The sequence below is a fragment of the Syngnathoides biaculeatus genome, chromosome 14, assembly GCF_019802595.1.
Source record: "Syngnathoides biaculeatus isolate LvHL_M chromosome 14, ASM1980259v1, whole genome shotgun sequence".
NCBI lineage: Eukaryota > Metazoa > Chordata > Actinopteri > Syngnathiformes > Syngnathidae > Syngnathoides > Syngnathoides biaculeatus.
The window spans coordinates 28,462,107-28,489,570 of NC_084653.1; the positions used below are offsets into that span (position 1 = coordinate 28,462,107).

At 51.5% G+C, this 27,464-nt stretch overlaps 2 protein-coding genes across 6 annotated transcripts in view; one reads left to right on the forward strand and one right to left on the reverse strand.

The window, feature by feature from the left end:
- Window positions 1–102: 102 nt before the first annotated feature.
- On the reverse strand, window positions 103–27,412 carry dldh (dihydrolipoamide dehydrogenase). 3 transcript variants are annotated; one of them, XM_061840629.1, is made up of 15 exons: window positions 5,484–5,625; window positions 4,721–4,795; window positions 4,570–4,645; window positions 4,289–4,368; window positions 4,084–4,152; window positions 3,923–3,992; window positions 3,750–3,850; window positions 3,537–3,680; window positions 2,974–3,075; window positions 2,721–2,911; window positions 2,309–2,479; window positions 2,033–2,222; window positions 1,105–1,242; window positions 948–1,037; window positions 103–502 (listed from the first exon to the last, which is right to left on the reverse strand). In XM_061840629.1, the coding sequence occupies exons 1-15, from the start codon at window positions 5,520–5,522 to the stop codon at window positions 437–439; spliced, it is 1,602 nt and encodes a 533-aa protein (XP_061696613.1). In that variant the 5' UTR covers window positions 5,523–5,625; the 3' UTR covers window positions 103–436. The 3 variants fall into 3 exon arrangements, with proteins under 3 accessions (XP_061696613.1, XP_061696612.1, XP_061696614.1); XM_061840628.1 differs by lacking the exons at window positions 4,721–4,795; window positions 5,484–5,625 and adding an exon at window positions 27,256–27,412; XM_061840630.1 differs by lacking the exon at window positions 4,721–4,795 and having other exon boundaries at window positions 5,484–5,643.
- Window positions 10,954–27,464, forward strand: part of LOC133511732 (receptor-type tyrosine-protein phosphatase zeta-like) — a 33,604-nt gene continuing 17,093 nt past the window's right edge. For all 3 annotated transcript variants that reach the window (XM_061840596.1, XM_061840598.1, XM_061840599.1), the window contains exons 1-10: window positions 10,954–11,280; window positions 18,286–18,351; window positions 20,365–20,544; window positions 21,211–21,362; window positions 21,447–21,542; window positions 22,996–23,068; window positions 23,142–23,299; window positions 23,688–23,838; window positions 25,337–25,521; window positions 25,833–25,959. In XM_061840596.1, the coding sequence (XP_061696580.1) occupies window positions 11,238–11,280; window positions 18,286–18,351; window positions 20,365–20,544; window positions 21,211–21,362; window positions 21,447–21,542; window positions 22,996–23,068; window positions 23,142–23,299; window positions 23,688–23,838; window positions 25,337–25,521; window positions 25,833–25,959 (1,231 nt within the window). In that variant the 5' untranslated portion in view covers window positions 10,954–11,237. The remainder of the gene's footprint in view (window positions 11,281–18,285; window positions 18,352–20,364; window positions 20,545–21,210; window positions 21,363–21,446; window positions 21,543–22,995; window positions 23,069–23,141; window positions 23,300–23,687; window positions 23,839–25,336; window positions 25,522–25,832; window positions 25,960–27,464) is intronic.

Sequence of the window (27,464 nt, forward strand, 5' to 3'; positions counted from 1 at the left end):
CGGGCATACGCCGCGTTGCCCATCGACAAAAAAAAAAAACAATGTGGAACATCACTGCCTCGTCATCAGGTTACAAAGCTAAAATGAAAACAGAGAAGCGTGTTGACGGCATGATGAATTGACTTTATTCTGACGATGGATGGTAAGTGTCCTGAAAGCTAGCCTGACATGTTCGAAGTGATACAGGAAGTAGAAATAAATTAAAGTTTGCATGTGGTGGTGGAAGTTGTTGTTTCCAGACACAAATGGAAAAAATGGGGGAAATACCATCCGGTGATCGGACTATTGAATCCATCAATGAGTATGCAGGAAATAAGAGTAGAAGAAGAAGAAGCAGCAGCAGCAGCAGCAGCAGCAGCAGCAGCTTGAAGGTCTCTGGAGTCATGGTTTAGACGCAAGAGTTTCCCGTTCCCACGCGTGAGCGAGACAAAGAGGATCAAAAGTTGATGGCTTTGCCGAAGGAAGCGGCGAGGTTGGCCTCTCTGAAGGCCTCCGACACCGTCTGGAATGGCAACAACAGACGACCATTTTTAGCTTTTCATTTGCAAATGACAAACAACGCCCTTGTGGCAACATTTCCAAAATGTCGAAAAGTTGCCGCCCATTTTTACTGCACCTTTCTTGGCTCATTTAGGTCTTGTTGTAATAGCAGTAACAACAACAACAACAACAACAAAACTTCCAATTTGGAGTACGCGTTTAGGTCGTGTCCACGTCTTTTTTTGTAACCACTAGATGGCGGAATACAAGGTTGTCTCCCCCCCCCCCCCCTCCTATTTGCCGCTATACCCGTGTATACTGCGCACTATTAACTTTTGACAATTTGGGGGTGGTGATGGGTAATGCACATCATACAGGAGGATTTACGGTACGCTATTTGAATCTGAACATTCAAGCCCGTTTTTCCTGAAAGGTCCCCTTAAATGCGCGATTGGCAGCCGACGTACCGGGTGGGCGTGGCAGACTCGGGCGACGTCCTCGCAAGACGCGCCGTACTCCATGGCGAGGGCCGCCTCGTTGATCATCTCTCCTGCCCCCTGGAGGGCACAGGCGGACGTTGGGCGTTCCGAGGCTACGTTAGCGCGACAACGCACGAGGACTTACGGTTCCGAGGATGTGAGCGCCCAGCATCCTGTCCGTCTCCTTGTGGCTGAGGATCTTGACCAGACCGTCCGTGTCGGCGTTGGTTTTGGCGCGGCTGTTGGCGGCGAACGGGAACTTGCCCACTTTGTAGGGAACACCCTAAACGGCCACAACTTTACATCTTAGAGCAGGTTGACGTTTCAAATCCTCAACACTGATGTCCTTGCTTAAACCGGACCGGGTAACCTGACCCAAAAGAGATCACCGCATTTTGGAGAAGTTCTTATGCGGAATGCTTACCGAGCTGAACGGATTTGTCGCCGCCGCTCTAGGGCTATTGAAGACTTGGACGCCGCTCAAACCGGGTCCAGAGCAGGCAGGATCCTTTGGGACCCTCCGCATCACGGCCACCGGCTCCTTCGGCTCCTTCCTTCGCGTAGGGGCTACCGATCAACGCGAGTCAAAACTAGCAGGCGTTCAAAGAGTTTTTGGCAATCAAGTCATTGAATTATTGAGCTGCCTTGCGCCGTTGTTGAGGCACTTAGCATTAATATTATATTCTGTGGACTATCGCACGACTCGTCACTTTACACTGCTCCCTTTGCACACCACTGTCGACATGGACAGTTCTGATCGATTGCGTGACGGCGTACCCGAAGAAATCCGTCTTGTCACTTGATTAAGGTGTGGTCAATACGTCGAGCGCACGCACTTCAGTGGCAAAAACGACCTGCTTGACTTCTAAACCGTACGCTAACTAACAAAGCAAATTGGCCTCCTTCTCCCGGATGAGCCAAAGTCGCCCGGGTGACGAAATTGTGGAGGGGGAGCCCCGCCCCCAGCCAGAGTTCACAGCCCCGACGCGAGGCGAAGTGATATTCGGCCTTTTTAACCGCCTCCTCCGTTTTCCTCACGTCTGGTCTCGGGAAGGTTTGGCGAGACCTCTGACCTCTTCCTTGAGCTGCTCCTCGGTCTTGCCCACCCAGGCCACCTCAGGGTGCGTGTAGATAACGGAGGGCACGCAGTTGTAGTCGATGTGCACGGCGCCGCCCGCCATGCCCTCCACGCAGATGATGCCCTCGTCCTCCGCCTTGTGCGCCAACATGGGCCCCGCCACCACGTCGCCGATGGCGTAAATGCTGGCGCGACCGGGACAAGGTGCGACATCATCGTACGCGCCCCGCTTCGTCGTCGTCGTCGTGGCGGCGGCGACGACGCGACCCACCTGGGTACGTTAGTCTGGAAGCGGTTGTTGACGGGGATGCGCCCCCTGTTGTCCAGCTGGATGCCCACGGCCTCCAGGCCCAGGTCGTGGGTGAAAGGTCGCCGGCCGATGCACACCAGCAGCACGTCGCAGGTCAGCGTCTCGTCCTTGCCGCCGGCCGCCGCCTCCACGCTGAAACGGCAGGAAAACAAAGAAAGGTTCACGACGCAACCCTGGCCATATGGCAGCGCTTTGGCAATATTTGGGCCCGAGCGAGTTGACGGCGAGTCCTGTGTGTGGAATTGGCTTCATTACAAAAGGTCCCTTCAAGGTTCCCCTTCATCATCATCATCGTTATCGAGTCATCTCCATTGTCCTTTTTTTCAAGTTTGCAAGATATTTTGGAATGAAAACGGCCTCCTGCCCGACTCACGCCACGTCCATCTTGCCGTCGGGCCTCCGGGCGGCACCCAGCACTTTGGTGCCCAGCTTGAACTTGAGGCCCTGCTTCTGCAGGATGCGCTGGAAGTTCTTGGAGATCTCCATATCGATGCCCGTGCCGCCCACGTGGCCGAGGAACTCCACCGCCGTCACCTTGGCGCCGAGACGCTGCCACACGGAGCCCTGCGGCGAGACCGGGATGAGAGAAAGCCAGCGGCGCCGGCGGCGGCGAGGACGGCGCCCACCAGCTCCACTCCGATGACTCCGGCGCCGATCACGATCAGCTCCTCCGGAACTTTCTTCAGGGACAGCGCTCCCGTGGACGACACCACTGTCTCCTCGTCGATCTGGCGAATAGGAATTAAAAAAAAAAAAAAAAAAAAAAAAAAGATGACGTCTTTTGATGAATCTGGGTTGTGCGGAGGTTTCATCTTTGCCGGTCCGGCTCCAAATCGGGATGAAATTTTCTTTCAATGCCCAGATTGATCCACATGGAACTGGGATGAAAATTTCTCGGCACCATGAAAATGGCATTTTGGGTGCACGCGAGCTCCTGCCATGCACACAAAGGGTGGAAATACTGCACTCATGTGGCTCTTCCGTTGAAATGTTTACTTTTACATTTTCAATAGATTTGCCCAACCTACTCGGATGTGGATTTGAGATACTAAGTCTGGAAACTATTAAATGTGGAACAAGCGAACGGGGTGCGAATACTTTCCGGTGGCAGCTTGCACGCACCACACCTTTTGCCGTCACACAAAAATGATTAGTACTGGCGTCTTTTTTTCCTCGCGGCACAGCACACCTGAATTCCCGGGAACGGCGTGACTTCGGAGCCGGTGGCGATGAGGATGTTCTTGGTGTTGATGACTCGCTCGCCGCCGTCGGCCGTCACGGCCGTCACTCGGTTCTTTCCGCTCACTTTGCCGAAGCCGTTGACGTGGGTCACCTGACGGGAGAGGACGGCGTGTCGCGAGGGCTGACAAAGACGGGCGAGAAAAGGAAGAGGAGCTCTCACTTTGTTCTGTTTGAAGAGATGCGCGATGCCCCCGGTGAGCGCTTTGACCGCCCCGCTTTTCTGCGCCATCATCTTCTCCAGGTTCAGAGAGATGCCGGAAACTGAAAAAGACATCAAGACTTACTCCGGATCGGAACCATTTGCACTAGCGCTCTGTCATCCTCCCATCTTACTTTCGATGCCCCTGCTTTCAAAGTCTTTGCCGTGGGCCAAGTGGTACAAGTAAGAGTTGTTCAGAAGAGCCTGCACGCACGCACGCGTTTAGTCACTTTTAACACAAACGTGGAAATTAAGCAGAACGGCACATGTGTCGACGGAATTGTACATTTCTTACTTTGGAGGGGATGCAGCCAACATTGAGGCAGGTTCCGCCAAGTGTGGCGTTCTTCTCCACACAAACTGTCTGTCAAGATACCAAATATATATATATATATAAAAAAAAAAAAAACCACAATAAAAACATTGAGTTCCAAGTCTTCACAACCACCCCTGGTCGCACAACAGTCGACGAAAAGAGAAGATTTGAGGCGGCCGTTTACCTTGAATCCGAGCTGCGCAGCCTTGATGGCGGCGACGTAGCCGCCCGGACCGGACCCGACCACCGTCACGTCTGCATCGACTGTGCACAAACAACAACGCCGGGTCAACGACGCGCCAAGTAATCAGCGGTGGTTCTTAGGGGGTGCGGTTCCACTCTAACATTGCGCCCCCCCCACCGGCATATAACATTACTGTATAATCGTGACATCTTTAAGATTGATAACGTACTTCATCAGTCCTTGCACTTTGTATGTTTCGGGAAGAGATTGTGTTATCTTACTCGCCGCGTTGTCAGCATACGTTCGGACCGACAACGCCGTCGCCCCTTGCAGCTTGCTCGGGACCTGATGACCTCGCTGGATGGCCACAACAACACACAAAACAAGTCAGGCATTCTGCAAGTTTGCACACAATGCAAGGTGGTATCAAACCTTTTCAACTTGATGAAATTGCGTGTAAACTGCATTCTTATGCTCAGCCATGTGACAATTCCCACGTGAATTTAGCTGACATATAGAACGTAAAAGCACAGAACAAACGCTTACTTTTCAGTTTTGTCTTTTCCTGCAGTTATGTTGACATTAAGAGAGACAAAAAACCCGCAAATGCATAACGACATCCCGACGTTCAACAGCTGAGCTGTGAATTGGGACCGAAGAAGCCCGGGACGTCACGACAACACGTTTGGTAACCTTAGCCGAGCTATGCTAACTAGCCTGTGCTGCGCGCTCTCTGTCAAAGGGACAAAATGTACATTTTTATTTAGGGATTCTCGTGTGGCAATGTGACACACACACACACACAAGTAAAATAGCCTTTAACAGTGTGGAGCAGGTGCGTGCTGAGAAATATATAATCAACCTTCTTACCGGACAAGAAGAAAATAGGCGACAAGCTTTCGTAAACTTTTGGGAAAAGTATTGAGTAGTTAGGCTACAATCAGCGTATGCCGAATACAGCTAACTTAATCCAAACAATATCAAAATGACACCAAGGCAAATTCAAACGAATAATCAATCTGGTTAAGTAGCTCCAACGTAAATGGTGTATTTTCCAAACGTACTCTGGTGTTATTAGCCGGATAGTAGCCGGGCGGGTACCGCAAGGGTGAGAAGAAAACATCAAGTAACCCTAAAAAAAACAAAAAACAAACCCCCAGCAACCGACAACACGTGTCGTTGGTCGCCTTCTTACCGAAGCGACAGTTCGATACAACCGCGTCCAAGTGTGCATTTTGTCGGCGTGCCCTGACGTCCGAGTCGGTTCGTTGCTTCACCTCCAGCAGGCCGAGCAAAAGCAGCCAAGGACGACGAGGCGCAAGAATATGACGTCACCAGCAACCACCGACAACCCGACACCGTTTCTTGTCGTTGATGTCGCTCGTTTTTCCATCCCTCCCGGCTGAAAGGCGGACTACACCCTCAACTGGTCGCCAGTCAGCCGCAGGGCACATCAGTTGAATTGTTTGTGGGCACTAAAGTTGATGCAGTCTTCAAAATCAATAAAAACATTCCCAACAATGAACCATAACACCTGTGTGGAGTTTGCACTTTCTCCCCCGCCGTGCCTGTGTGGCTTTTCGCCGGGTACTCCAAAACATGCTCGCTGGGTGGATTGTAGACTCTTAAGTTGCCCGTAGGTGTGAATGTGAGCGGCGGTTTTTGTTTGTTTCGATACGATTGACGCTGACGACTAGTTGTGGGCGTGGGCCGCCTCTCGCCCGAACGTGGCTGAAAGCAAGACGGATGGATGGATTTGTGGATCGATAGACGTTATTAATCAGGCATTCACACCTCTTGTCTCTCAGCTTTGGTGGTGTTGTGTTGCGAAAATTTTAGCGACAGCAATGTTGGAATGTAAAAGAGCGGAGCCCGGAGCCCGCCAAGGCTGCCCTTTCTGCTCCCGATTGTGTTCCGAACATTTGTGGACTTGCACTTCGGCCGCTCCCGCACAAGAAGCTTCCCGTTAGAAGCATTCGTCGCGTGCTCGTTAGCAGCGCAACGGCGCAGCATTCATCGGCTAGGCCGCGTCGCTTGCGTGCGCGTCCGCTTCGCGCCGATCGTATTGTAGCAATTGAAGCGTTTGTGCTTGTGCAGCACTCGAAGAATGTGAAGCGTCCTCCAAGCCGCCTGGTATGCCGAGGGTCGTCGTTAGCGACGCTCAGACCTCTCCAAAGTTCAGCGGGCCACAAAGAAGCGGGCGGATCGGAACCGAAAAAAAAAAAAAACAAAAAAAAAAACCAGGGCCCGGCTTCTTCAAAGCGGCTTCCGCCCGGTTCCCATCGGCTGAATCGGCGAACGCCGAATTGACTGACGCGCAGCCACGGCGGACTCAGTGGCGACCTTTCGTTCTCATCCGCGCGGAAGGATTTGGGATTCCGTCGACTGCTCGACTGTAAACGAGACGACGGGTCAAATCCTCCCTTAGCGCTATCTGAAGATTTGTATCCAGTTGACTGTAGGGCTGAAAAGTCCCTCGTGACGCCACATGAGACCATAATCACAAAACTGTACGAGCATTTTCACACAGCGGACCACGCGGTCGACGTTGGGGTGGAAAGACGCCACGGGTGGCGTTTTGTCAGTTTGAGAGAGGATTTTGTATTTCAGGGGATTATTGCTGGCATTCCTTTGAGTCATTTTTCGCGTGGGTTCCTTTTCTTAAGACTGCAGAACCATTCTCAAGTTTCATCGCCTTTGGCGACCCGTCAGGAGAGGGCGCTTGGACGCTGCTCTGCCTCTGCTGAGTCGCCCACAAAAGGAGTTCAACTAAGTTCAAGAAAACAAAACAAAAAAACAACAGAGTGATGAAAAGATTCCAAATTTGATATCTATTAGGAGCCCGGTAGTCTGGAAAATTGGTTTATTGCTACGTCTGCTGGGCGGTGCGGTGCATTGAACTTTTCCCGGTGAGACATGCACAAAAGATTTTGTTGAGATTGGGTGCTGAACACATCCAACCGTCCATTATCTGAGCCGCTTATCCTCAGAGGGTCAGGGGAGTGCCGGGGCACAGCCCGGCTATCTTCGGGCACATCCTGAAGCGGTTGCCGGCCAATAGCGGGGCACAAGCAATTGCCCTCACAATCGCACCCGGGGCAAATTTAGAATGTCCGACGAATGCACGTTTTGGGGGGAGCCGCAGGGAAGCGGAGTACCCGGACAAAGGCCACACGGGGGCACAGGTGACTCGCTGGGCTTTGAACCCCCGTCCTCAGAACTCCGCAACCGTTTGTTACATTTTGAAACAGACTTCAGCAAGTGTCATGGAAGATAACGCAAACAATTTGCTATTGTGGCCTGTAGTGGGCCACTTTCGGCCCCCAGGCCTTGCATTTGACACCTGCGCTCGGAATTATGAGGGCTGGTAATATTTGCTGGCGGTTCGGTTTAAGTGATGATTACGTGTGTCAGTGCCACCAGATGGCCCAAAATATGAGGGCTCGTGACTGCCTGGAGGGTGGAAAGTCAGGAAATGCGATGTGGCCTCCTTCACTGAGACCGAGACCACGAGAGGTCACCAGAGGTCACCCGGTCTCCAGTAAGGTGGGAAGGCCGGCAGGAGGCTCGTTTCTTTTTCTGCATTTTGCTGACATTTCAACTGTTTCAAGAATTTTGACTGACTTGTGGAGCACTTCCTATATTGATGATGTTGATATGATATTTGGGATTGATCTGCTGAGGTCATTATTAGCTCTGGTCTGATCGCTGAACTGCTTTGTAGCAAAGGGGGGCGGGGGGGCGGGGGGGGGCAGTATCATGAGCGAGCGTAGCGGGTGTGGGGGATTATCGAGGGGGAGGTGTTAAATGACACCCCGGGCTCTTCAGTGTGACCTCGTTACCTCAATCCACATATTGATGCGCATGCGATTATGATACGCTCGACAAAAAAAAAAAAAACCCACACACCAGCACTCAATTGTCTTACTGGAAGGCTTCGAATTACTGCAACATCCGAATGTGACAAAACACGAATCCACTTCGTCAATGAAATGGTGGCCACGGGAGTGATCCAAAATGGCCGACGACGCGGTCAGAACGACGCAAACGGACGGACGGCTTACTTGACCTCGTCGTGCTCGTCCACTTTCAAGCAATGAATGCGAGTTAGTAGCTTTGGGAAAACATTTTTCAGGCAGCGTGAGGCTCATTAAGTGCTGAATATGAAAGAGCGACGCCACTCGGCCCCGCTTCACCTTTTCATCGCTTTTCATTTTAGTTTTAATTTGATTTTTTCGGCTTGTAAGTCTCGGATTTGTGCTGCGGGTTTGTTTAAGGTTTTTGCTGCTTTGCTGACATTTACGTTTTGAAATTGTCGTCCTGTTTCCGGGGGGTCTGACTGAACAATTAATAAAAGTAAAAAAAAAAAAAAAAAAAAAAAGGGGGGGGGGGAGAATGACCTTTGCCACATTTCTCGCATGAAGATAGCAAACTTTCAATGTTATATTATTATTATGGTGAAGGATTATGCAACTTCAATGGCACGGAAGAAACTTTGGGGATTGGGTGGGGTGGGGTGGGGTGGGGTGGGGTGAGGTGAGGAGGGGGTCGGTAGTCCACATCCGAAAACGAGTCCCTCACACGCACGAGTCTTCTGATGTGATTTGTGGTTTTGTGGCCTTGAATAGCGAGCGGCGTTTCCCACGTAAGTTCATCCCCGGGCCCACGCCCCTCCCTTTCACAGATGGAGGCCTGACGGACGGCTACGGTTTCCACACCGTTGTGTGTGTGTAGGGGAAGCGGGAACACACACACACACACACACACACGGGTGAGTGGAGGGATTGGATTGCACCTTTGGACCAAAGTTGACAAAATATGCTCGCGGAGACCTGAAATGAGCGCAATATGTTGAATTCATGCTTTATATCATTATCGGGCTGACACCGGCCTTATTGTATTTCAACACATCGTGAGGATAAGCAGCTTGGATGGGTACGTATGAAGGCTGCCCGTACCGGCCATCGATACTTAAGACCAAAAGAATGATCATGTGCATGTTTTCTGACAATTATCTGTCATTGTGCTCATTGAAATTTGATAAACGTGAAGTATTAGTAGTATTGGTATTGGTGAATATTTTATGCTGGTATCTCCCTGAAAAAAGTGGTACGTATTGAACACTTCTAGTGTTCTAGCAGCTGTTAGCATAAATTAGCAGAGAGAAGAGGTGAACCCGAGTGAACGTCAATAACTCGTGCAACACTTTTGCGAGAATGCATCACGGGCGAGTGTTAGCAGAGAGGCTAACATTAGCATCTCAGCAACTAGATTCGCGGACACGTCCGTGGATGACGTGTGTGGCCTCATCGTGGGGGGTACAAAGAAGTCACAGAGGGACAAGGTCTGCTTTTGTGTTAGCAATAAGGCTAACGTGAACAATTAGCTTAGCACAGGACGTTTGGAACGGACGCGAACGCGTGTGCGCATGCTTGTGCGTAAAGGTCCGTCCGTGTGGACGCACATCACCAGTACGCGATGCTGATGGACTGCACATGCGTGCGCTCGCAAACGGGCTCAAATGAGCAGATTAGCAATTAGCCGTCCATTTTGAAATCCCCGGAAATGCTGTCCTGTATTGGTATTTTTTTCCCCTCCTTTCTAGTTCGCCCTTATTCTTCTTCTCTATGTAAAAAGCACATGGTGCGACAGCGTCAACGGCGCGTGGAGAAGTCACCGTGGCAACCGTTTCTGTGGCGTGGCCGTGGCAACCGCAACGCCGCTCATGCGTGATCCGGTGGGCGGAGCTTCAGGAGAAAAGACTTGAGCGAGCGAGACGCCGTTTTCCAAAATAAAACGCGTCTCCTCAAACTTTTGAAAGTTTATCTGAGCCCCCCCCCCCCCCGCCCCCCATGTGAACATTGACGCTAACAAGTGGAAAGCAGTTTTGCATAAATTAGAGATAATCCAACGCAAATTATGCAAATGTATTCGAGACAGCAGTCAGCACCTGCATTGTCAACTTCAAATATGTGTGCGCGCCGAACCGGGAAAAGTTGAAAAATACTTCAATAAATACAAAACAGATCCAATTAAAAAACACATCTATTAAAATACATTGAGAAATACAAAAAGCAAAGACAAAAAATGAAATAGACATTAATAAATGAGACAATTTGATACATATCTCAATTTCTGATGCACAGTTGGACATTTTTGGGAGGGAAGAGATAACAAAATCCCCCAAAGAGATTGATTATCGGAACACTTCTTTGTACATGATTGTTACTACAAACTACATTCATTCATTGGCTTATCCTCACAAGGGTCGCGGGAGTGCCGGAGCCAATCCGCGCCGTCAACGGGAGGGAGGTGGGCGGGGTGCACCCTGAACTGGCTGCCGGCCAATCGCAGGGCACGTGGAGACAAACAACCAATCGCACTCGCCGTCACACTTTTTTAGTGGCAATTTGGAGCCTGCGATGAATGCCAGCAAGTTTTGGGGGATTTGAACCCGCGTCCTCAGATCTGCGAGGCCGAGGCTCTACGGCCGCGTCGCCGCGGTAAAGACGACTTTCGTTCGGTATTTGAGAATTCCGCCACGATGCTGGAGTTTAGACAGAATTCTTTCGGAAAGATTTTTCTTATGATACGTAGGAATGAGGATAAATCGTTCCCCTAAAAGAAACAAAATCAGAATGAAAAGGAGGGAAAAAAAAAAAAAAAAAAAAAAAAAAAAAAGAGGATTCATGCGTGTGCGCCCGCCTCGGGGGGCGGGGCATGCGTGCGCGTCCCCGACACATAAAGAGAAAAGAGAGGAGGGACGCGATTCCTTGCCGTTCGTGTCCTCACAGAGAAAGACGGAGAGAGAGAGAGAAAAGAAAGAAAGAAAGAAAGAAAAGAAAAGGAAGGCGCACGCGGCCGTCGTCACTCTGACGGATGCGCCGAAGAAGAAGAAGGGAGGAAGTTGCTTCCGTTCCGTTCTCGGATCCCCGTTCGAGCCCCAGACATGGACGCCAGGTTGCTGCACATCCTGTTGACGCTGCAACAAGGTCAGACGGGGCTTCTCTTTGCCGACAAAACAAAGCGTAAATCGGGCAGCAAAACTGAACAAAAAGTTTGGCGAGGGGGGGACTCATGAAAGCGTAAAAAGAAGCGCGCCACGCTTGATTGGCACATTTCCGTCAGGCGCGTTTCGAAGGCGAAGGCGGGCCCCGGTGGTCCTCATCGTTCTGCTACTTTTTCCAAAAACTCCCAAAGTGGAACCGAGTCGCAATCCTAAAAGTGCTCCGGGTCCCAAACATCTCCGGTGGTCCTCATCGTTCTGCTACTTTTTCCAAAAACTCCCAAAGTGGAACCGAGTCGCAATCCTAAAAGTGCTCCGGGTCCCAAACATCTCCGGTGGTCCTCATCGTTCTGCTACTTTTTCCAAACACTCCCAAAGTGGAACCGAGTCGCAATCCTAAAAGTGCTCCGGGTCCCAAACATCTTCTCGGGTTCCGCTGCTCTCCGAAGCCGATATCGCTCCGTCCTGGTCTACTCGCCACCCGCTTGGGATCCAGTTTTTAAGACTTCTCATCCGAGCCCTTCCCGCGGTTGCGCTTCTGCTACTTTGTGGAGGATTTGAGTCATGCAAAGTAAACGTTCCTTTTCTCAACGAATAAGTTGGACCCTTTCCCCAAATACGGAGATTGACCTCTGAACTGCTTGTAAAATACGGATTCAATCTTTTATCTACAATATTTGGGCCTGTAGGTTGCGAGGACCGATTGTTCAAATCAATCCATCTATATGCAAGAATTTCTCACGGTGTGACAATGATCCATATTGCGATTGTATTTCAAGTATCCGCAGAGGTCAAAGGGCGACGCACAATTTTGATGGAGCTCTTTACGTCTTTACCGCAATACGAGAAGCGTCCGATTGGGTAAAAAGGACGAGCCAGGCGACGCGGAAGCGAACGAACGAGGAGCCTCCGCGAGCCTGAATGACGTCCACCGAGTCCGCCAGAGTGGGGGGGGGGCAAACGAGCAGGTTGGGGCGGGGTCACGTCGGCAGACTTTATTCGTCTTGCAGGTGTCGACGTGCGACAAATTCCCGCGGCCGGCCAGCAACTTTCTTCTGCTCGCGCTTGTCCTTCTCCAAGACTGCGACATCCACCTTAATAGAGCGAGAACTGCGTCGTAGTGAATTGCGGAGATTTCAACATTTCACTTCCCCCGATTTTTTTCTTTTTTTTTTGGGGTGGCTAAACTGGCGAAGAGCGGCGCACTTTTTCGATCCGCACCACTACGGAAAAACTCCAGACCCGAGTAGCCACCGCCGGGTCTGCGCCGCTCTGAAAATCATCCGCCGGCATGGCAGCTTTCGAGGCGGAAAAGCCCCGCCACCGCTGCTCGATGAAGTCCATTGGCCCCCGGGGGGGGGGGGGGGGGGGGGCACATGCCCCGCTGCCTGAGACCCGACAAGATGGAAGAAAGTTGGAATTTTTTTTTGTCGTGCGTGCGCAGATCCTTTCACACTTGTGAGGATCTTTCGCGATTTCGGGTTTCACGTCGGGGTCGGGCCCTCGGGAGCCACCAAGGAGGCTTTCGAGAGAGCCGGAGCCGATCCCAGCAATCTCGGGGCAGGAGGCGGGCGAGGCGCACCCTCAACCGGTCGCCGTTTGTCCTTCTTTTGTGTGCTTGGCGATTTCTTCTCTTGTGCTCCTTTTCTTGCAGCTGCTCTTAAAGTCTCGTTTATGCCCCCCCCCCCCGCTGGCCCCCCTTCGTGTTTTTAATCCTCGTTTGTCTCCGACGAGAGCGGCAGAAATCTTTTTTGGGTTGGCCTCTCTTGGCACTCTGCCACCTTCCTGGTCCAAATCCCGACTGGATGTTGGAATTGGCAATGTTTTTTTTTTTTTTTTTTGGGGGGGGGGGGTCGCCTTCAGCAGCGCTTGTCAAACTGCGATGGAGCAGCCCCCCCCCCCAACCCCCGCGTGGTCACAATTAGGCACCTGCAATTTTACCCGTCTGCTGCGTGTTTGTTCAACGTGATTCCATTTTTGGTTTGAAATTTTTCAAATGTATTCCTCCGTCTGTTTTGAGGGACCACCCCCAAAACATTTTGTGGCAGTTTAATCCCGCTCCATGGCCCCCCACCCCACTGAAAAAAAAAAAAAACCCCATCGTTGCTATTGTCAGTGCAGTTCTAATGGATGGATTTTGGCTCCAGTTGAATTTCCAAAATGAATCTGTTCTGGAACTTGTTTCATAATACAAATTTTTCATAAGTGGAAGCACATTTCGCATGTAAATAGCGTAATCCGTTCCAAGCCCCACCCAAAAGAAGAATTCAAAGTACATCAAGTCAACAATAATCACGACGATGTTCTTTTGCCTTCGGGCGACTACGCGAAGAGAAGCCGAAGGCGCCGCGGCAGCTGAGCGAAAAAACATCCGTCCGAATGTACGCGTGCGCATTGCTTTCAATTTCATAAAAAGTTTCTCATGGCCTTCAGTGAAGAAGAAACAAAAAACACAACCCAACAAAATCAACAAAAAGTTGGACTTTACACGTGTGCATCAGATTTGTTTTTTTCTTGGAAAATACCATTTTTTATTTTTCCTACAAAGTTTGAACTTGTTAATGATTGTGACCCCCCCCCCCCCCAAAAAAAGGGCAACATTTCCACTGGAGCTCCGCGTAAAAGTGGCGCTAGAATTATGAGGAGGTCCCTGAAAAAAAAAAAAAAACCATTTGAGAACTGATTTAGTGAAGGTTGGGGCCAATTGCAGAAGAGAACAAGAGCCCCCCCCCCCCCCCCCCCATGTAAAAGCTGGTGGAGAGCCATTGGAGTTGTCGTCCATTTTTCTTCTCTTGAGTGAGTGTTGGCGCCGCCATCCGCTTGCGATCCACCCAAGACTCAATGGAGAAGGCGGGGGGGGGGGGGGGGGTTGTCGCAGAGACAGATGCGGGCCGCACAAAAGATCCGGGACCCCGCGGGCCGCAACATTTACGTTTTACACAGGAGCCGGCGCGCTGATCCTCTTACGCCGACGGCCTTCTTTTGTGCGCGGCCACAATTGACAGCTTCAGTTGGCGCGGCGACGACGTCGGTCGGGTCAGGACATTTTCGAAAAGGTGGCAGCTCGCGAGTTCGGGGATCTGCGTTTCCTTTCCGTGTTAGCTTCATGCAAGATGTCGTCGTCGTCTCCCCCCCCCCCCCCCCCAAAAAAAAAAAAAAAAAAAAAAAAACCCAAAACAAACAAAAGGTCAAAATGAGTTTCATGGAAAAATCCAAACACTAAATTGACAAAATCACTTCCATCATAAAAGTGGAAAAGAAGAAGAAGAAGAAGAAGAAGAACCTGGACGAGAGGTGAGCCGATCGGTCGCAGGAGGACACGACGACGAAATGGCGCTCAGTGAAGACGGCGACAACGAGGCACACGAGGAAACGTTTAAAACGAGACCCAAAAAGTGGAACGTGACTGCAACTTCCTGACCAGTCGGAATCGCCTCCGAGTACGACTCCACCATCAAATCATTGCCACGACGGCTCAGTGGCTCCATAAACTTTGCTTCTTACGAAACAAAATATTTTGGCATTTCCCCTTGTTTCAAGAGAGAAGACGGCTTGCTAGGGACGGGGTCGGGGTCGGGGTCACGGTCACGGTCCCTTATCCAATCCTCGACTGACGGAGCCAGTCGAGCCCAAACCTCAGCCAAGATCCAAACATTTCCGTCACCTGCAACTATCTTACGTGCAGAAATGAGATTTTTCAGTCCTCAGTGGAAAAACTGCAAAAATAAGAGGCAACAATAACTTTTTTTTTTTTTTTTCCCATTCCTGGAGCAAGGACACGTTTTGTGGAAATCTCAGGAACAACTTGCATAAAAATGTCACAAATGTCCTCGGCGGAGGTCACAACGGCCCGCAAGATCCTTTTGAAAGCTTCTTTTCAAAAAGGAAAAAGGGGAGGTGTCAAAAAGCGAGGAGAGAAAGTCGCCCCTCGTGGGGGGGGGGCAAGTGTGTCAAGGTGGAAGAAGGACAACGCGGCGGCCGATCCGTCATTGGCTCATTTCAATGAGGTCGCCAAACGACGCCGTGACGCTCGTGTGTTGCTGCCGTCCCGTGGGGGGGTTATGATAATAGATGGCTTCATTTCAAACACCATTAAAGTCATGTTCATGTGCCCGGATAATCAAACACAGGCGCACAGCTGTGCGGTTTATAGTTTATTCAATCAAAGTAAGGTTATGAATTCAAAAAACAGCAAGTAGAGGGGAAAAAAAAAAAAAAAAAAGTTCAATGAATGCGCTAAGCTTGAGAATGATGATTATGTTCAACTAGAACAAAATGCAGCTCGTGCTTCAAGTTTTGATCATCTGTGTAGATTACGCCTTGTAAAGATGAATCCGAGCTGGTGCGTATTATACGCGAGAAGTTACTGTAAATGAAGCCATGATTTGACATCTTGAAAACGTTGTGGCCATTTTGAATATGTCCTCCAAATATCATTTTGCGGCCGGCGGAGGCTTGACGTGTACTTTGAACGAACGCCAAATGTCGTGACGAGCAACGACTTCCTTTCTTTCTTTCTTTCTTTTTTTTTTTTTTCATGGCCTTTATGCGCAAACGATCTCGTCGGGCAAGTCCCGGCGAGGATGAAGCCGCTCCACAAACTTCAACCACATCGCTGCTGGGTTTTTTTTTTTTTTTTTGTTCTCCCTCCCCGGGCCTCCTTTTTAGGGCGGCCGCTGCGCGGGGGCTTCCTGTCCATTTATAGAGATGAGACGATCGACGGGCGGCGGCGGATTTTCGAACGGCGTCCCAGGTCTGGCGCCCTTTTAAAAAAGAAAGAAGCGGCGTCGGATGGTTTTGGCTGCGTCTCGTCGGGACGGGTTGGGGGGTCACGTATCGATCGGAGCCGCCTCGGGCAGGGAAGCGGCCGCGTTTCGGTTCGGTTGGCGTGGGAGTTTCCTCTCGAGGCTCCAAAACCTGAACAAAAAGCCGTTTGCGTCCTTCCGATGCTGAAAGTCAGTTGTTGACGGTCGAGAGGGACCAGAAGGTGTTCCGGCTTCCGCGCCCAGACCCCAAGTCCATTTTGTCCCACTGAAATGGCTTCGATAGCGTCCGGCTCCACGAGGTCACATAAATCAATTGGGACGCTCTCGACGGGGATTTGTGAGCGCGAGCGGCGCTTTTCCTTTTGCCTCGCGTGACCTTTGGGTCGGGGTCGGTCCTGTCCGAGCGGCCGTCGCGATCCATTTGGCATCTGCGGCGCATCCCGTTTCTCTTCAGCAGCTTTTTGTAAACAAAGGCCCGACTTTGATGAGGGTCGTAAATTCCAGCGCCGCTTTTATTTGGACGAGCGAGCACGTCGTGTTTTCCTCGGGCAGCCAATGTTTGGACGGCGTCCTCCCTGCGTTTATACTGAGCAGCTTTTTGTGAAGACGCCAATCTTTCTACTTCCCATTTGGTTCCACAACGGAGCCAGTCGATTTTTGGAAACAAAGGTACTTGGACTGGGCTCGTCTGCGATGCTCTTTAGAATCTGACGGAGCGCTTTCGGTTTCTGCTGCGTGTTTTTGCTCCGCCGCGGTGGCCTTGCAAGCAGGGACTTTTCATTCGGCATCTTGCGTTTGAGTCCACCTCCCCCTGTGATGACTGAAGAGGAGTGCCCGAGTTAACGCACGTTAGCGTCTGCTTTTTGCCAATCCCGACACGTCAGAGTTTGCCGTTTTCCGTGCAAATCTGGTGTTTTTACGTGACCTCGTCGAGAAAGAAGCGGGACGTGGGGCGGGACACGGCAGACTGCGTGCGTGCGAGTACACGCTAAGTGAAAGAGCGTAACGGACTCCACAGAGTTCGGCTCGGCTCGGCGACCGCGCGCCCCCCTGCTGCCGTCGCCGGCTGAATAAGAGGATTAGCCCGCTCCCGGGCCACGTCCCCTTACAAGCCCGCCAATTCTAATGGTTGCCGGTGTCAGAAAGCTTAATGACATCGCAGACAAAGTCCTGCTGGATCACGTGCCCAAAGCGCTCAAGGAGAGCAACGCCGAACGGTGGCGCTCAACGCAACTCGGGTCACAGCAAGCCGCAGTTTGGCTGATAGAAAATTCATCTTCTTCAACAATGAGCTGTTGATCGCTGTCAAAAGAAAAACTACAAACAAATCAAATCAATTTGGCCTCGTGCATGTAAAGCTACCACACGTAGCCTCCGCTAACGCAATGCTAACACATAAGTCATCTACGCGGCAACGTAACCCCCCCTTTTAGCAACGGACATCTGAACAAGTGAACTGAAGTGTTTTGAGAAAAAAAACAAAAAAAAAAAAATGCATCAATTCTGAATCATTGGCAAGGAACAACAGCAACTATTAGTGCGCAGAGGACTCGAGAAATGTCTGTCTTACGCTGCCCCAAGTGGCCGAGGCGCATACAATCAAATATGCAGCACCCCATATTGACGGAAACCCCCCCCCAAAAAAAAACTGAATTTGTGTTTCATTTTTGCAGCTGCGTTAAAAAAGAAAAACCAAAGTACCAAACAGCCGGAAACCTTTTTGGAAAAGCTGCGACAAAGCGAAAGTGAAGACTTGACAAACACTCGCGACTTGACTTCTTCCCACCTGCGATAAAAGGAGGGCAGACGCGCAGGAGCACAACCGGATCGTTCCGGAACCGGCGAGGAAGCGGACAGCTTCGAGTCGGCCGAAAGCTTCCGCGGGACAGCGGCTCGCGATGGCGGTTAAATGAAAGAGTCACGGCGTCCTGCGGCGCGTCACTGCCGCTCTCCGACAGCGTAAATCGGAGCGGGCTCAAACCCTCCGAGCATCTTTTACGAGACCACCTGCCAAATTGATTCTGCCAAAGTGACGCAAATCAATCCACTCAATTTGCAGCAAATTGAGGCAAACAAGTCATCACAGACTCTTTACGGGTCAAAGTCCGGGTCAGACGTTGGCCTCTCGCTTCCGGTCGCTTTGCGTCACGCGTTGCTGAATTTGCCCTTTTTCTGTCATGGCGACTTTGACTTCAGCGTCGCGCGTGTGACTTTGTGTCTTCCAGTCGGCGGCTACACGTACAGGAACCAGCGCAAGTTCAGCGAGGACATCGACTGGTCGTACACGGCGGGTAAGAAGCGCCTCTTTCTTCTCCCCCTTGACTGAAACGTCGTCCACAACGAAGCTACTTTCTTGCAATTGTTCAACATCGTTCAAGTCTCGAGATGAATTCCGTCCGTCTCGATGACGTCAACGAACGGGCCAAACGTTCAAAGATGCGAAGCTGCCGTGGGCCACGACTCGCGCCCGGCCGGACGCCCGCACGGAGGCCGAGCCGACCCTAACCGTGTCTAAGCGCACGTCCGTCACACGGATACTGCAGCACGTGCAGCCGCTTACGATGGCCTCGCAGTTCTGAGGACCGGGAACCGGATTTCAAAAGATTTCTTTTTGTCAACGACTCCAAAGCTTTGGACAGGCCCGACTGGGCCGCTGCCCGTTTGCCCGCCTATGGCGTTTTGCATCCTATCTCGTTGGCGTGAAGATGAGCAGACTTTCGGAAGGCAAAGCTATGAACACCTCATGTGTAATTAGGGTTAGAAACTTCAGTAAACTTCAGATGGGGGCAGGCGCTCCAAAAAAAAAAAAAAAAAAAACATCTCGTAGCTTTTTTTTTTTTTTTTTTTTTTCCCCCCATGAAGTGACACGCTGACGTTTGTTAAGAAGTGAGTTGACTTGGAAAATATTTCCCAACACAGTCAACGCAGAGACGACCACAAGAACGGAAAAAGACGTCTCGTGGCCCCAAAAGCTCGCAATTCGGGTCCCCGTGTCGGGCCTCAGACGTCCACATTTTGGCCGTTCGTCAGCATACGCGAAACCCGTCTGATTTCCTGAATGAAGCGGTTTTGGACTTATAAAGCCGCGGTGTCCCCTTTGACCCCCCGGGGTCAAAGAACTTCTGCTGGACCCGACCCCGTCTCGCCGGGCTCCCGACTTCTTCGCGTGGGACTCCGCTTGCAGTACGCCAAAGCGAAATTACAAGTTTGCTTCATCGAAAATGGCCAGTTTGTTCAAAACAAACTTTGGATTTCAGCCGCAGCAGCTGCCAAAGCGCTCCAAACGCTAAATCAAGTCCAAAGAGAGAATCCCCGACAAACAAAGTCCAATGACCGCATTTCAGTTTCCTCCGTCGACGCCAGAGCGCGGCGCTAATTTGCTCCAACTGGAGCCGACCCGAGTGCGCCGCGCGCTCCGCCGACCCGCGAAACAAGATCCGGCGTGACCCGCTTGAGTCCATGGCGCCGAGCAAGCCGGCTAGTTACGAGCGCCGCCGGCCGCCCGTCTGGAAAAGGCTTTTGATGACGTTTTGAGGTCGGGGAAACGCTCCACTCGTCACCGCTTTGGGAAGTCATCAATTCAAGCAAGAAACAGGAAACGTCTTGTTACACACTTGGTCCGGATTTTTCCTCGAGATACAGAAACAAAACTAACTGAAGTCATTTACAAGGAACTGGAAGCATTTTCTACTTATTGGTCTTGTTATTGCTGCGATTGGCAGGTGAGCAGCTGAGGGTGTATCCCGCCTCCTGCTCCTTGTGAGGATAAGCCGTTCAGAAGACGGATGAATGGATTGTTATTGGGATTTTTTTAAGGGAACACAATATATGAAATGAAAGAAAATTCCCAACCTGGCAGCTTAGAAATGGATTTTTTTTCCACTTTGGTGCAGGAACTTTTTTTGGGGTGAAACATTTGCTTTCAAAATGGTGGCAACTCAGCCGCATCCCTGGTGATGATTAGAGGGTGTGTACACTTGTGCCATCTAAGTGGCTCCCCTATTGAAGTCATTTTTCAAATCCAAATTTCAATGATGTTTTGCACGTTACGGCTCGTATTAATGGTGGAAAAGATCATCCAATGATTGATTTTGGTCTCCTGCATCACAAAATCCAGGCCTGCTTAGGGGTGTGTAGACTTTCTATATGCACTCTATGAAGTCTAAGTGACAAGTGAAATACGATTTACCGCCCAGAGTGAATTTCTTTTTTTGTCTTAAAAGGAGGTCCTAATAGTCCCCCCCCCCCCAATCCCTTTTCTAGTTTGTTAGCATTTATTGTCGACGGGTTCGGGTGTCCCGCAGGAACGTTGAACCAGCACAACTGGGCCAAGAAGTTTCCGGCGTGCGGCAACGCCAAGCAGTCGCCCATCGACGTGGAGGAGAGCCTGGCCCAGGTCAAACTGGAGTACCAGAACCTGCGCCTGGACGGCTGGGAGAACGTGACGGGCCGGCGCAGCGCCATCAAGAACGACGGCAAGACCGGTACGGACCGCAACGGCTTCTTTTTCGCTTGCTAATTTAGCGCACGTTAGCCGGCCGACGACGATTCTGATGTTCGCTGAACGCGGCCGAGGCGACGAGCCGAGTGGAAACCCAAAGGATTTCGCCGTTAGCCTCGTAAGCCCAAAGCTGTTTGTCACGACGCGAGGACGGAAGGCAAAGTTCACGCTGGCTTAGCGGAGCGTGCGGGGATTCCACAACTGGAATTGTCAAACCGACGCACATATGGCACAAACATTTGATAATTGGTTTGAGAATAAGAAGAAATAAGAAGACAAAAATTTGCGTCCAAATGCAGCAGCGATTCTGATCCGTTTGTTTTAAGTCTTTTTTTTTTTTTTTTTCAAAAGACCATTTGCTGTGTTAGCTTAGCTGATCATTGAAAAGAAATATGCTGACGAGAAACAGAGTGTTAGCGTAAAGCAAAGACCGAGTCCAAATCCTCGGTCTTCTGATAGATTCCGACCCGACAATGGCTATTTCCAGAGGGAAGGCCGGGAGAGGCTTGTCCGTGCTTTTATCGCAGGTCGACTTGACTATTGTAAGAGTCTTCCGACCGGCCTCCCCCAAAAAGGTGACTTCCTTGGCTCCGCTCTCAAAGCAGCAGTTACCTCCAACCTGCTTGTGTGTCGTGCGCGTGGTGTTCAGTGGCCGTGGACGTGGACGGCGACTTCTACGTCAGCGGCGGCGGCCTGGGTTCTACGTTCAAGGCGGGCCGCATCACCTTCCACTGGGGGCGCTGCAACGCCTCCTCCGAGGGCTCCGAACACAGCCTGGACGGCGTCAAATACCCCCTGGAGGTGAGGCCGCCGAACTGCGACAACCGCGCCGCTCGTGACTTGCCAACACCGATCGATTGGGTTTTGGTTTGTCCCGCCCCTCAGATGCAGATTTACTGCTACCAGCCGCAGCGCTTTGAATCCTTCGACCGAACCGTCGAAGCGGGAGGACCAATCGCAGCCCTCGCTGTGCTCTTTGAGGTGCGTTCACGTGCGCGCGCGCGCCGTCGGCAAGGTCGGAAGCGTGACGGGTGTTCCCCGGCGCCCGCGTGTTACCGACGGGAAACTACGAGACTTTGGCCGTTCTCGGGTTGAGTTCCACAACTTCATTGCTGAAGGGCCAGAAACCAAAAACCGGCGTTCATCGTTCCTTCAATGGCGTCATACAAAGTATCGCAATCTTTCATATACTGTAGCAACAACAGGCCAAAAAAAATCTTTTTAAAATCTTCCAAATTGGGTCCTTGGGTTCCTTCCGCTCCAAAGCTTCTCGTGGTACCGTAGGAAGCGTACGCAAACGCTCACAAGTGTCTACTGGAACGTATCGCTTGTCAAAAAATGTTCAGAGATTCAATCGTGAAGCGCTCTCGGGGTGTTTGTTCTCAAAACTTCATAACGCATAAAAATAACCGACGCCGTGTGAACGGGTCAAAAGGAAAAACAGCAGACTGGCCATGTTTGGATATGCGATCAATTTTTGTTTTCCCCCAGTGAGCCTCCAACTCTCCAACAGTGGACAGAGAAATGGGAAGACAAAAAAAAAAAAAAAAAAAAAGCAAAAGTTTGTCTTCTCGCCGTAAGTGAGTCAGACCGACGGCACCCGAGGGCACGACGAGGTTTAGCGGGGCTGCAAATCCTCAAAAGCGTGAAAAGCCTGAAAAAGCTCCCAGCGAGCCAGCGACTTCTTTTCATTCCCCTTTGGAGGAGACGCGTCAGAACTCGCTCCGGTCGGCTCTCGTCGGCTTTTTGGCCGGCAGTCGACGGAACTCGCGCTGAGTCACCAACGAGCGGCTTCGACTCGGCCCGAGGCCCCGTCGGCGTGCCGCGACTGGCAGAGGCCACCCTGGAACGCCGCAACGTACAATGCGAGTAGCGGCCCCCGCCCCAAAAAACAAACCAACATGGAAAAAAAAAAAAAAAAGAAAAGAAAGAAAGCTCACTTGATCTTGAACTTTTGCTTGCTTGCCAGCAGGTTGCGTTCAAGGCGGCCGGGAAGGTGGAAACTTCCGACCTGAAAAAAAGCTCAAAAACCGCTCTGGACCCAAAGCAGAACCTCAATCGCCAGTCGTCGTGACCCAAAATGACCCGGCGTCGCGATTCCAAAACCGCCTCGGGGCCATTTCTCGGAGGCCCCCCACCTTAACGGCAAAGTTAATGTCTGTGCGGCGCACAAGTTTTATACGAATGGCACTTTTGCGGCGTCGCGTGCGCAGCTGACGACCCGACCGATCGCGGCGGGACACGTGACATCGACGGAAGCAGAGAAATGCTTTTTATTCGGTCAAAGTTCCGGCGGCGGTGTCACGAGGAAACAACCAAAGAGAACCTCGACGGCAAACGTGGAAACTCGGTGAACCAAAACGGTCAAAGTCGAACGACGGGCGGCGGAACCTTTAACCTCGCTACGTAGCAGTGATGCTAACATCTTCTACAGGCCAGTTCGGAGGAGGAGGACAACGCCGACTTCGCCCCCATCGCGGACGCCGTCGACGGCGTCAGCAGATACGGTGCCGCGGCTCTCCCTCGGCAAAATTCCCGTTCCCGTCGGCGCCGCTGACGGCCCAAATGTCGTTTGCGCAGGGAAGAGCGGCCGGGTGGCGCCCTTCGCTCCGCGGGGGCTCCTGCCCGACTCCACCGACAAGTACTTCGTCTACAACGGCTCGCTGACCACGCCCCCCTGCAGCGAGACCGTGGAGTGGATCGTCTTCAAGAACACGGTCCGCATCTCGGCCCGCCAGGTACGCGTGTGCGGCCTGCGTGGCTCGCGCACCTGTAAAAAATGTCAGGAAAAGAAAGCGGCTACGCAGTACGTCGTGTGTACACGCGGATTAATTGGTCCCCCCCCCCCCCCCCCAAAAAAAATTGCGCCGATGACGTGGAAACCGGAAACCTTTCTCCACAGTTGACATTTTTTTGCATTTTGCCCAAGTTGGAGAAGCGGGGACGAGCCACAATAATGCAAAGAGGGAAAAAAAAGAAAAAAAAAAAAGTCAATATTATTTTGCATTTCACCTCTGATGGCCAATTGCGCTCGAACTCAAGGACCAACGAGAGACGTTCGACTTCCTTGCGCGTGCGCTGTACATTTTCACGGCGGCTGTATGACGAGCACTTTTTGTCGTGCAGTTGGAGGTTTTCTGCGAGGTGATGACCATGGAGCAGGCGGGCTACGTGATGCTCATGGACTACCTGCAGAACAACTACAGAGAGCGGCAGCGGCAATTCGTGGGCCCCGTCTTCTCCTCCTACACCGGGACCGAGGAGCTCCTCACGCCAGGTGCGCCGCCAAAACGCAGACGTTTATGAACCGACCGTGTACGACCTTCCATGTCAGAGCGCAATCAAAAAAATCAGCTTTAGCGGCCAAGTACGCACACAACACACGAGGGGGGCGGCGGGGGGGGACCCCTTTCACATTTAGAGGAGTCGGAATGGCCATTAGGGCCGTAGTCCGCAAGGGATGTGAGCGCGTCGTGCGATACGTAGATTGTGCAAATGTTGCGGGTACTCCTCGCTCCATCGTGCAAATACCGCAGATGCGACTCGGGTCCGACAAAACGTCACCAGCACGCCATCGCAGTGAGCGCACGAATAAACTCCAACATATCGTACTCGTCGGCCCAGATTCTCTGCAACTCAGACAGAACCTCCGGTGCCACAGTCACCCCATGAAGCGCAACAAAACCTTTTTGGGCCAAACCGAACCTCCCTGATTCAAACAGAGGCTCAGTGGGTCAGAGCGAACGCAACAGAACCTCCAGGAGGCAAAATTGAATGACCTCTAGGACCCAAATCAAACCTCCCACGACCCCAACATCACCTCTAAGAACCAAAAGAGTAAAAAGTAAGAACCCAAATCGAGGGTCCCAGGGCCCAAAAAGAAGCCGCGTGACCCAGACCCAAAAGTGCCGGCGGAAAGGACGAAAGGATGTCGCGTGGCGGCCCACTGAGCTTTCCCGCCGGTGCCGCTCGATACTTCATTATCAAGCGTACGGACCCGGCGGACGCCCCCGCAAATCAATGTCGCTCGTGGCGCCGAGCGTGTCCACAGCAGTGCTGGGAACTTTACTTGACTACATTTTCCAGCCATCTTTGCGGACGTCACGTGAGCCTTTCTGATGACTTTTGCCCCCCCACCCCCCCCCGGAGAGATCATGTGTACTTTCCGCTCGCTTTAAAAATACGTGCAAAAGACCAACGACAATTTGTGCGCGCTTGCGGTCAACTTTCCTGTGCAGGCAGACATTCATTGACAAAACCTATTTAAAAAAAAAAAAAAAAAAAAAAAAAAAAACTTTTGCGCTCAAGTGCAATTCATTTCAGACTGTCCATTTTTTTACTTTACAAGTAGAATGTTTATCAGACATGTACTTGATGTAAATATGTCTGCTCCTACGTAAATGTGTGGCCAGCTGCGGCCTAAATTCAAAATATTACAGTAGTACTTACTGTATGTACTAGCTTCAACCTTCCAAATGCACAACGAGGCAGTCCTTGTGCAACTCTGCCCTCTTCTGGTGGAAGGTGGACATTCACACTCAATTGGTGATGAGCAGCAGCGAAGAAAAAAAAAAAATCTCCAGTCGGAGGGAAGTGGTTGTCTTTCAAAATAAGACATTTGAATCATTTACTGTTGATTCTTTGTGGGCCCGGACAAAATCAGCTACAGACCGGTCGGTGCCAGTCCGGGGCCCGGCGGTCGTACCAAGTACTTGCGGGTAAAAACCCAGTGGCCCAAAACCGTCACGAAGCGGCGCAAACGGGCTTTCCATCAGTTTGCAGCTCGGAACCGGAGAACTTGGAGGCGGCGTCCTACAACCGGACCGGCCTGCTGCTGACGTGGGAGCGACCGCGGGCCGTCTACGACTCGGCCATCGAGAGGTACGCCGTCAGCTACGAGATGGCCGACGCGGAGGACGCCGCACCCTCCGAGTACCTGACGGACGGAGACCAGGACGTGGTAAGGATTGACGAGAAGCCGCTTTCACTTAGCAACATGACATTTGGGAGGCGGGCAAAAAAAAAAAAAAAAAAAGCCCCCCCAAAAGCTCACAAGACCTCCGACCTTTGGGTTTGAAGTGGAAATCGTGGTCCAACGAGTCATTGGGAAAATGTACCAACGGCGTTTCGTGTCGAGCTCGAGCGCAGCCAGAAAAACGGCGCCGGCGCTGCCGTTTTACGTCGATCGCGGCCACCCGAGCACATTTCAAACACGTTTACCGAACGGGCCGACTCGGGAGACCCAAAGTGACGTCTCTCGTTTGCCACCAGGGGGCCATCCTGGACGACCTGGTGGCCAACTCCAGCTACGCGGTGCGGGTGGCGGCGGTGTGCGCCAACGGCCTCTACGGACGCGTGAGCGACCCCGCGACCTTCACCGTGCCCGCCGACGGCCCCGGTAAGAGCTCGCTGGCCGTGTTGACCGGAGCGACGCGAACGTGACAGGAACGGATCGAACGAAGGGTCGGTCCAGACGCGGAGTGGCGAGCGGGCTTCCTTGGCTTACGACTTGACCGAGCTCGGCCCGTCAATTTTACACATTGAAAGGACTTCAACCGATTTGGCCCCCCATTGACGGATGCATTTTCTTCCACCACGTCGGCCGCCCGGGGCCGCTGGTGTGGGGGCCGGGGGGGGTGGTGTCTTGCCCCTCCCTCCCGGACAAACTGCCCGATTCTCCGTTGCTTGTAGCTGCCATCTTGAGCTCCGGGTCACGACCCGCAGCTGTGACCTCCTCTGAATAGATCTGGGGGGGGGGCCATGTCCGTGCGATGTCGCAGAAGCGTGTCAACCGGGGCAGGCCCGCAACATGCAGAACATTTGGGGGGCTCCGGGTGGTGTGTCGTCGTCCCCCCCAAGACCGGAGGGAACGGCATTGTGTTGTAGGAAACCGATCCCAGAAACGTCGTAAGGCAAGGCGGCACGCTCCGTAGCCGCTGGCGTCAATGTTTCTTCACTCGTCTCCTTTTTGCTGTTCTTCTTTTTCTTTTTCTTGTTTTTCCTCACAGTAAGACCAATGTTAGCATTTCGCTTTTTGTGTAACTTGGGATTGCACCTTGAACGAAAAGATTCCGGAAGGTTGCGCTGACGCCGCCGACCACTAGAGGTCATCCTATGTCAGTCTGATATTTCTAATGATGTTTTGTGTTCATTTTCAAGCAATGGCTGACATCTTTTTTTTTTCCTAATTGTTCAATCTGATTTTGTTTAAGATGAAATAAAAGTTCCCGGCAATGAATTCAAACGATCGCAAAATCCCTCGCGCCACACAAGCGCCTGCCGACTTTCGGCCCCCCCCCCCCCATTTCTCGGGCTTTTCTCCGCTTGCGTTGATTGGAGACTGAAAATTGGCCGAAGGGGTGAACGGTGGTTTGTTTGTTTCTGCGTCGGCCAGATGGCTGGGATTGAAAATGAACGAATAAAATCGACAAGCGTACCCACAGAAATTTCAAACGTTGCCTTCTTCATGAAAAATGTCATCATGATGGGTTTTTTTTTTTTTTTTTCCTTTTTCAAGAAAGAGCAGCAATTTTTACATCAGGTGTCGACGACCTTTGAGGCTGCCAAAATGTCATTTCAAAAGAGCCACGCAATATTTGAAAAAGGAAATGCAAATGTATTTGAGCATTTATGTAGGTCAGAGAATTCTTTGCAATAACATTGTTATGATGTTGCTAAGCAAAGCACTTCTTACCGTGAATGCGACTCGCTGCTGGCTTTCTCGTCTTGTTTCGTACATCGTTAGCCGCCATGACGGTACCATGGTGAGCACTTGTTGTCTTTTTATTACTTCGATGAGCTTTTCTTTATGCCAAAAGTTCATTGGCAACATCAGCCACGAATACTTGGACTTTGGCCCGGCCTCGCCCAAAACTGGAGAAGTCGCCATCTTCTTTTTTTTTT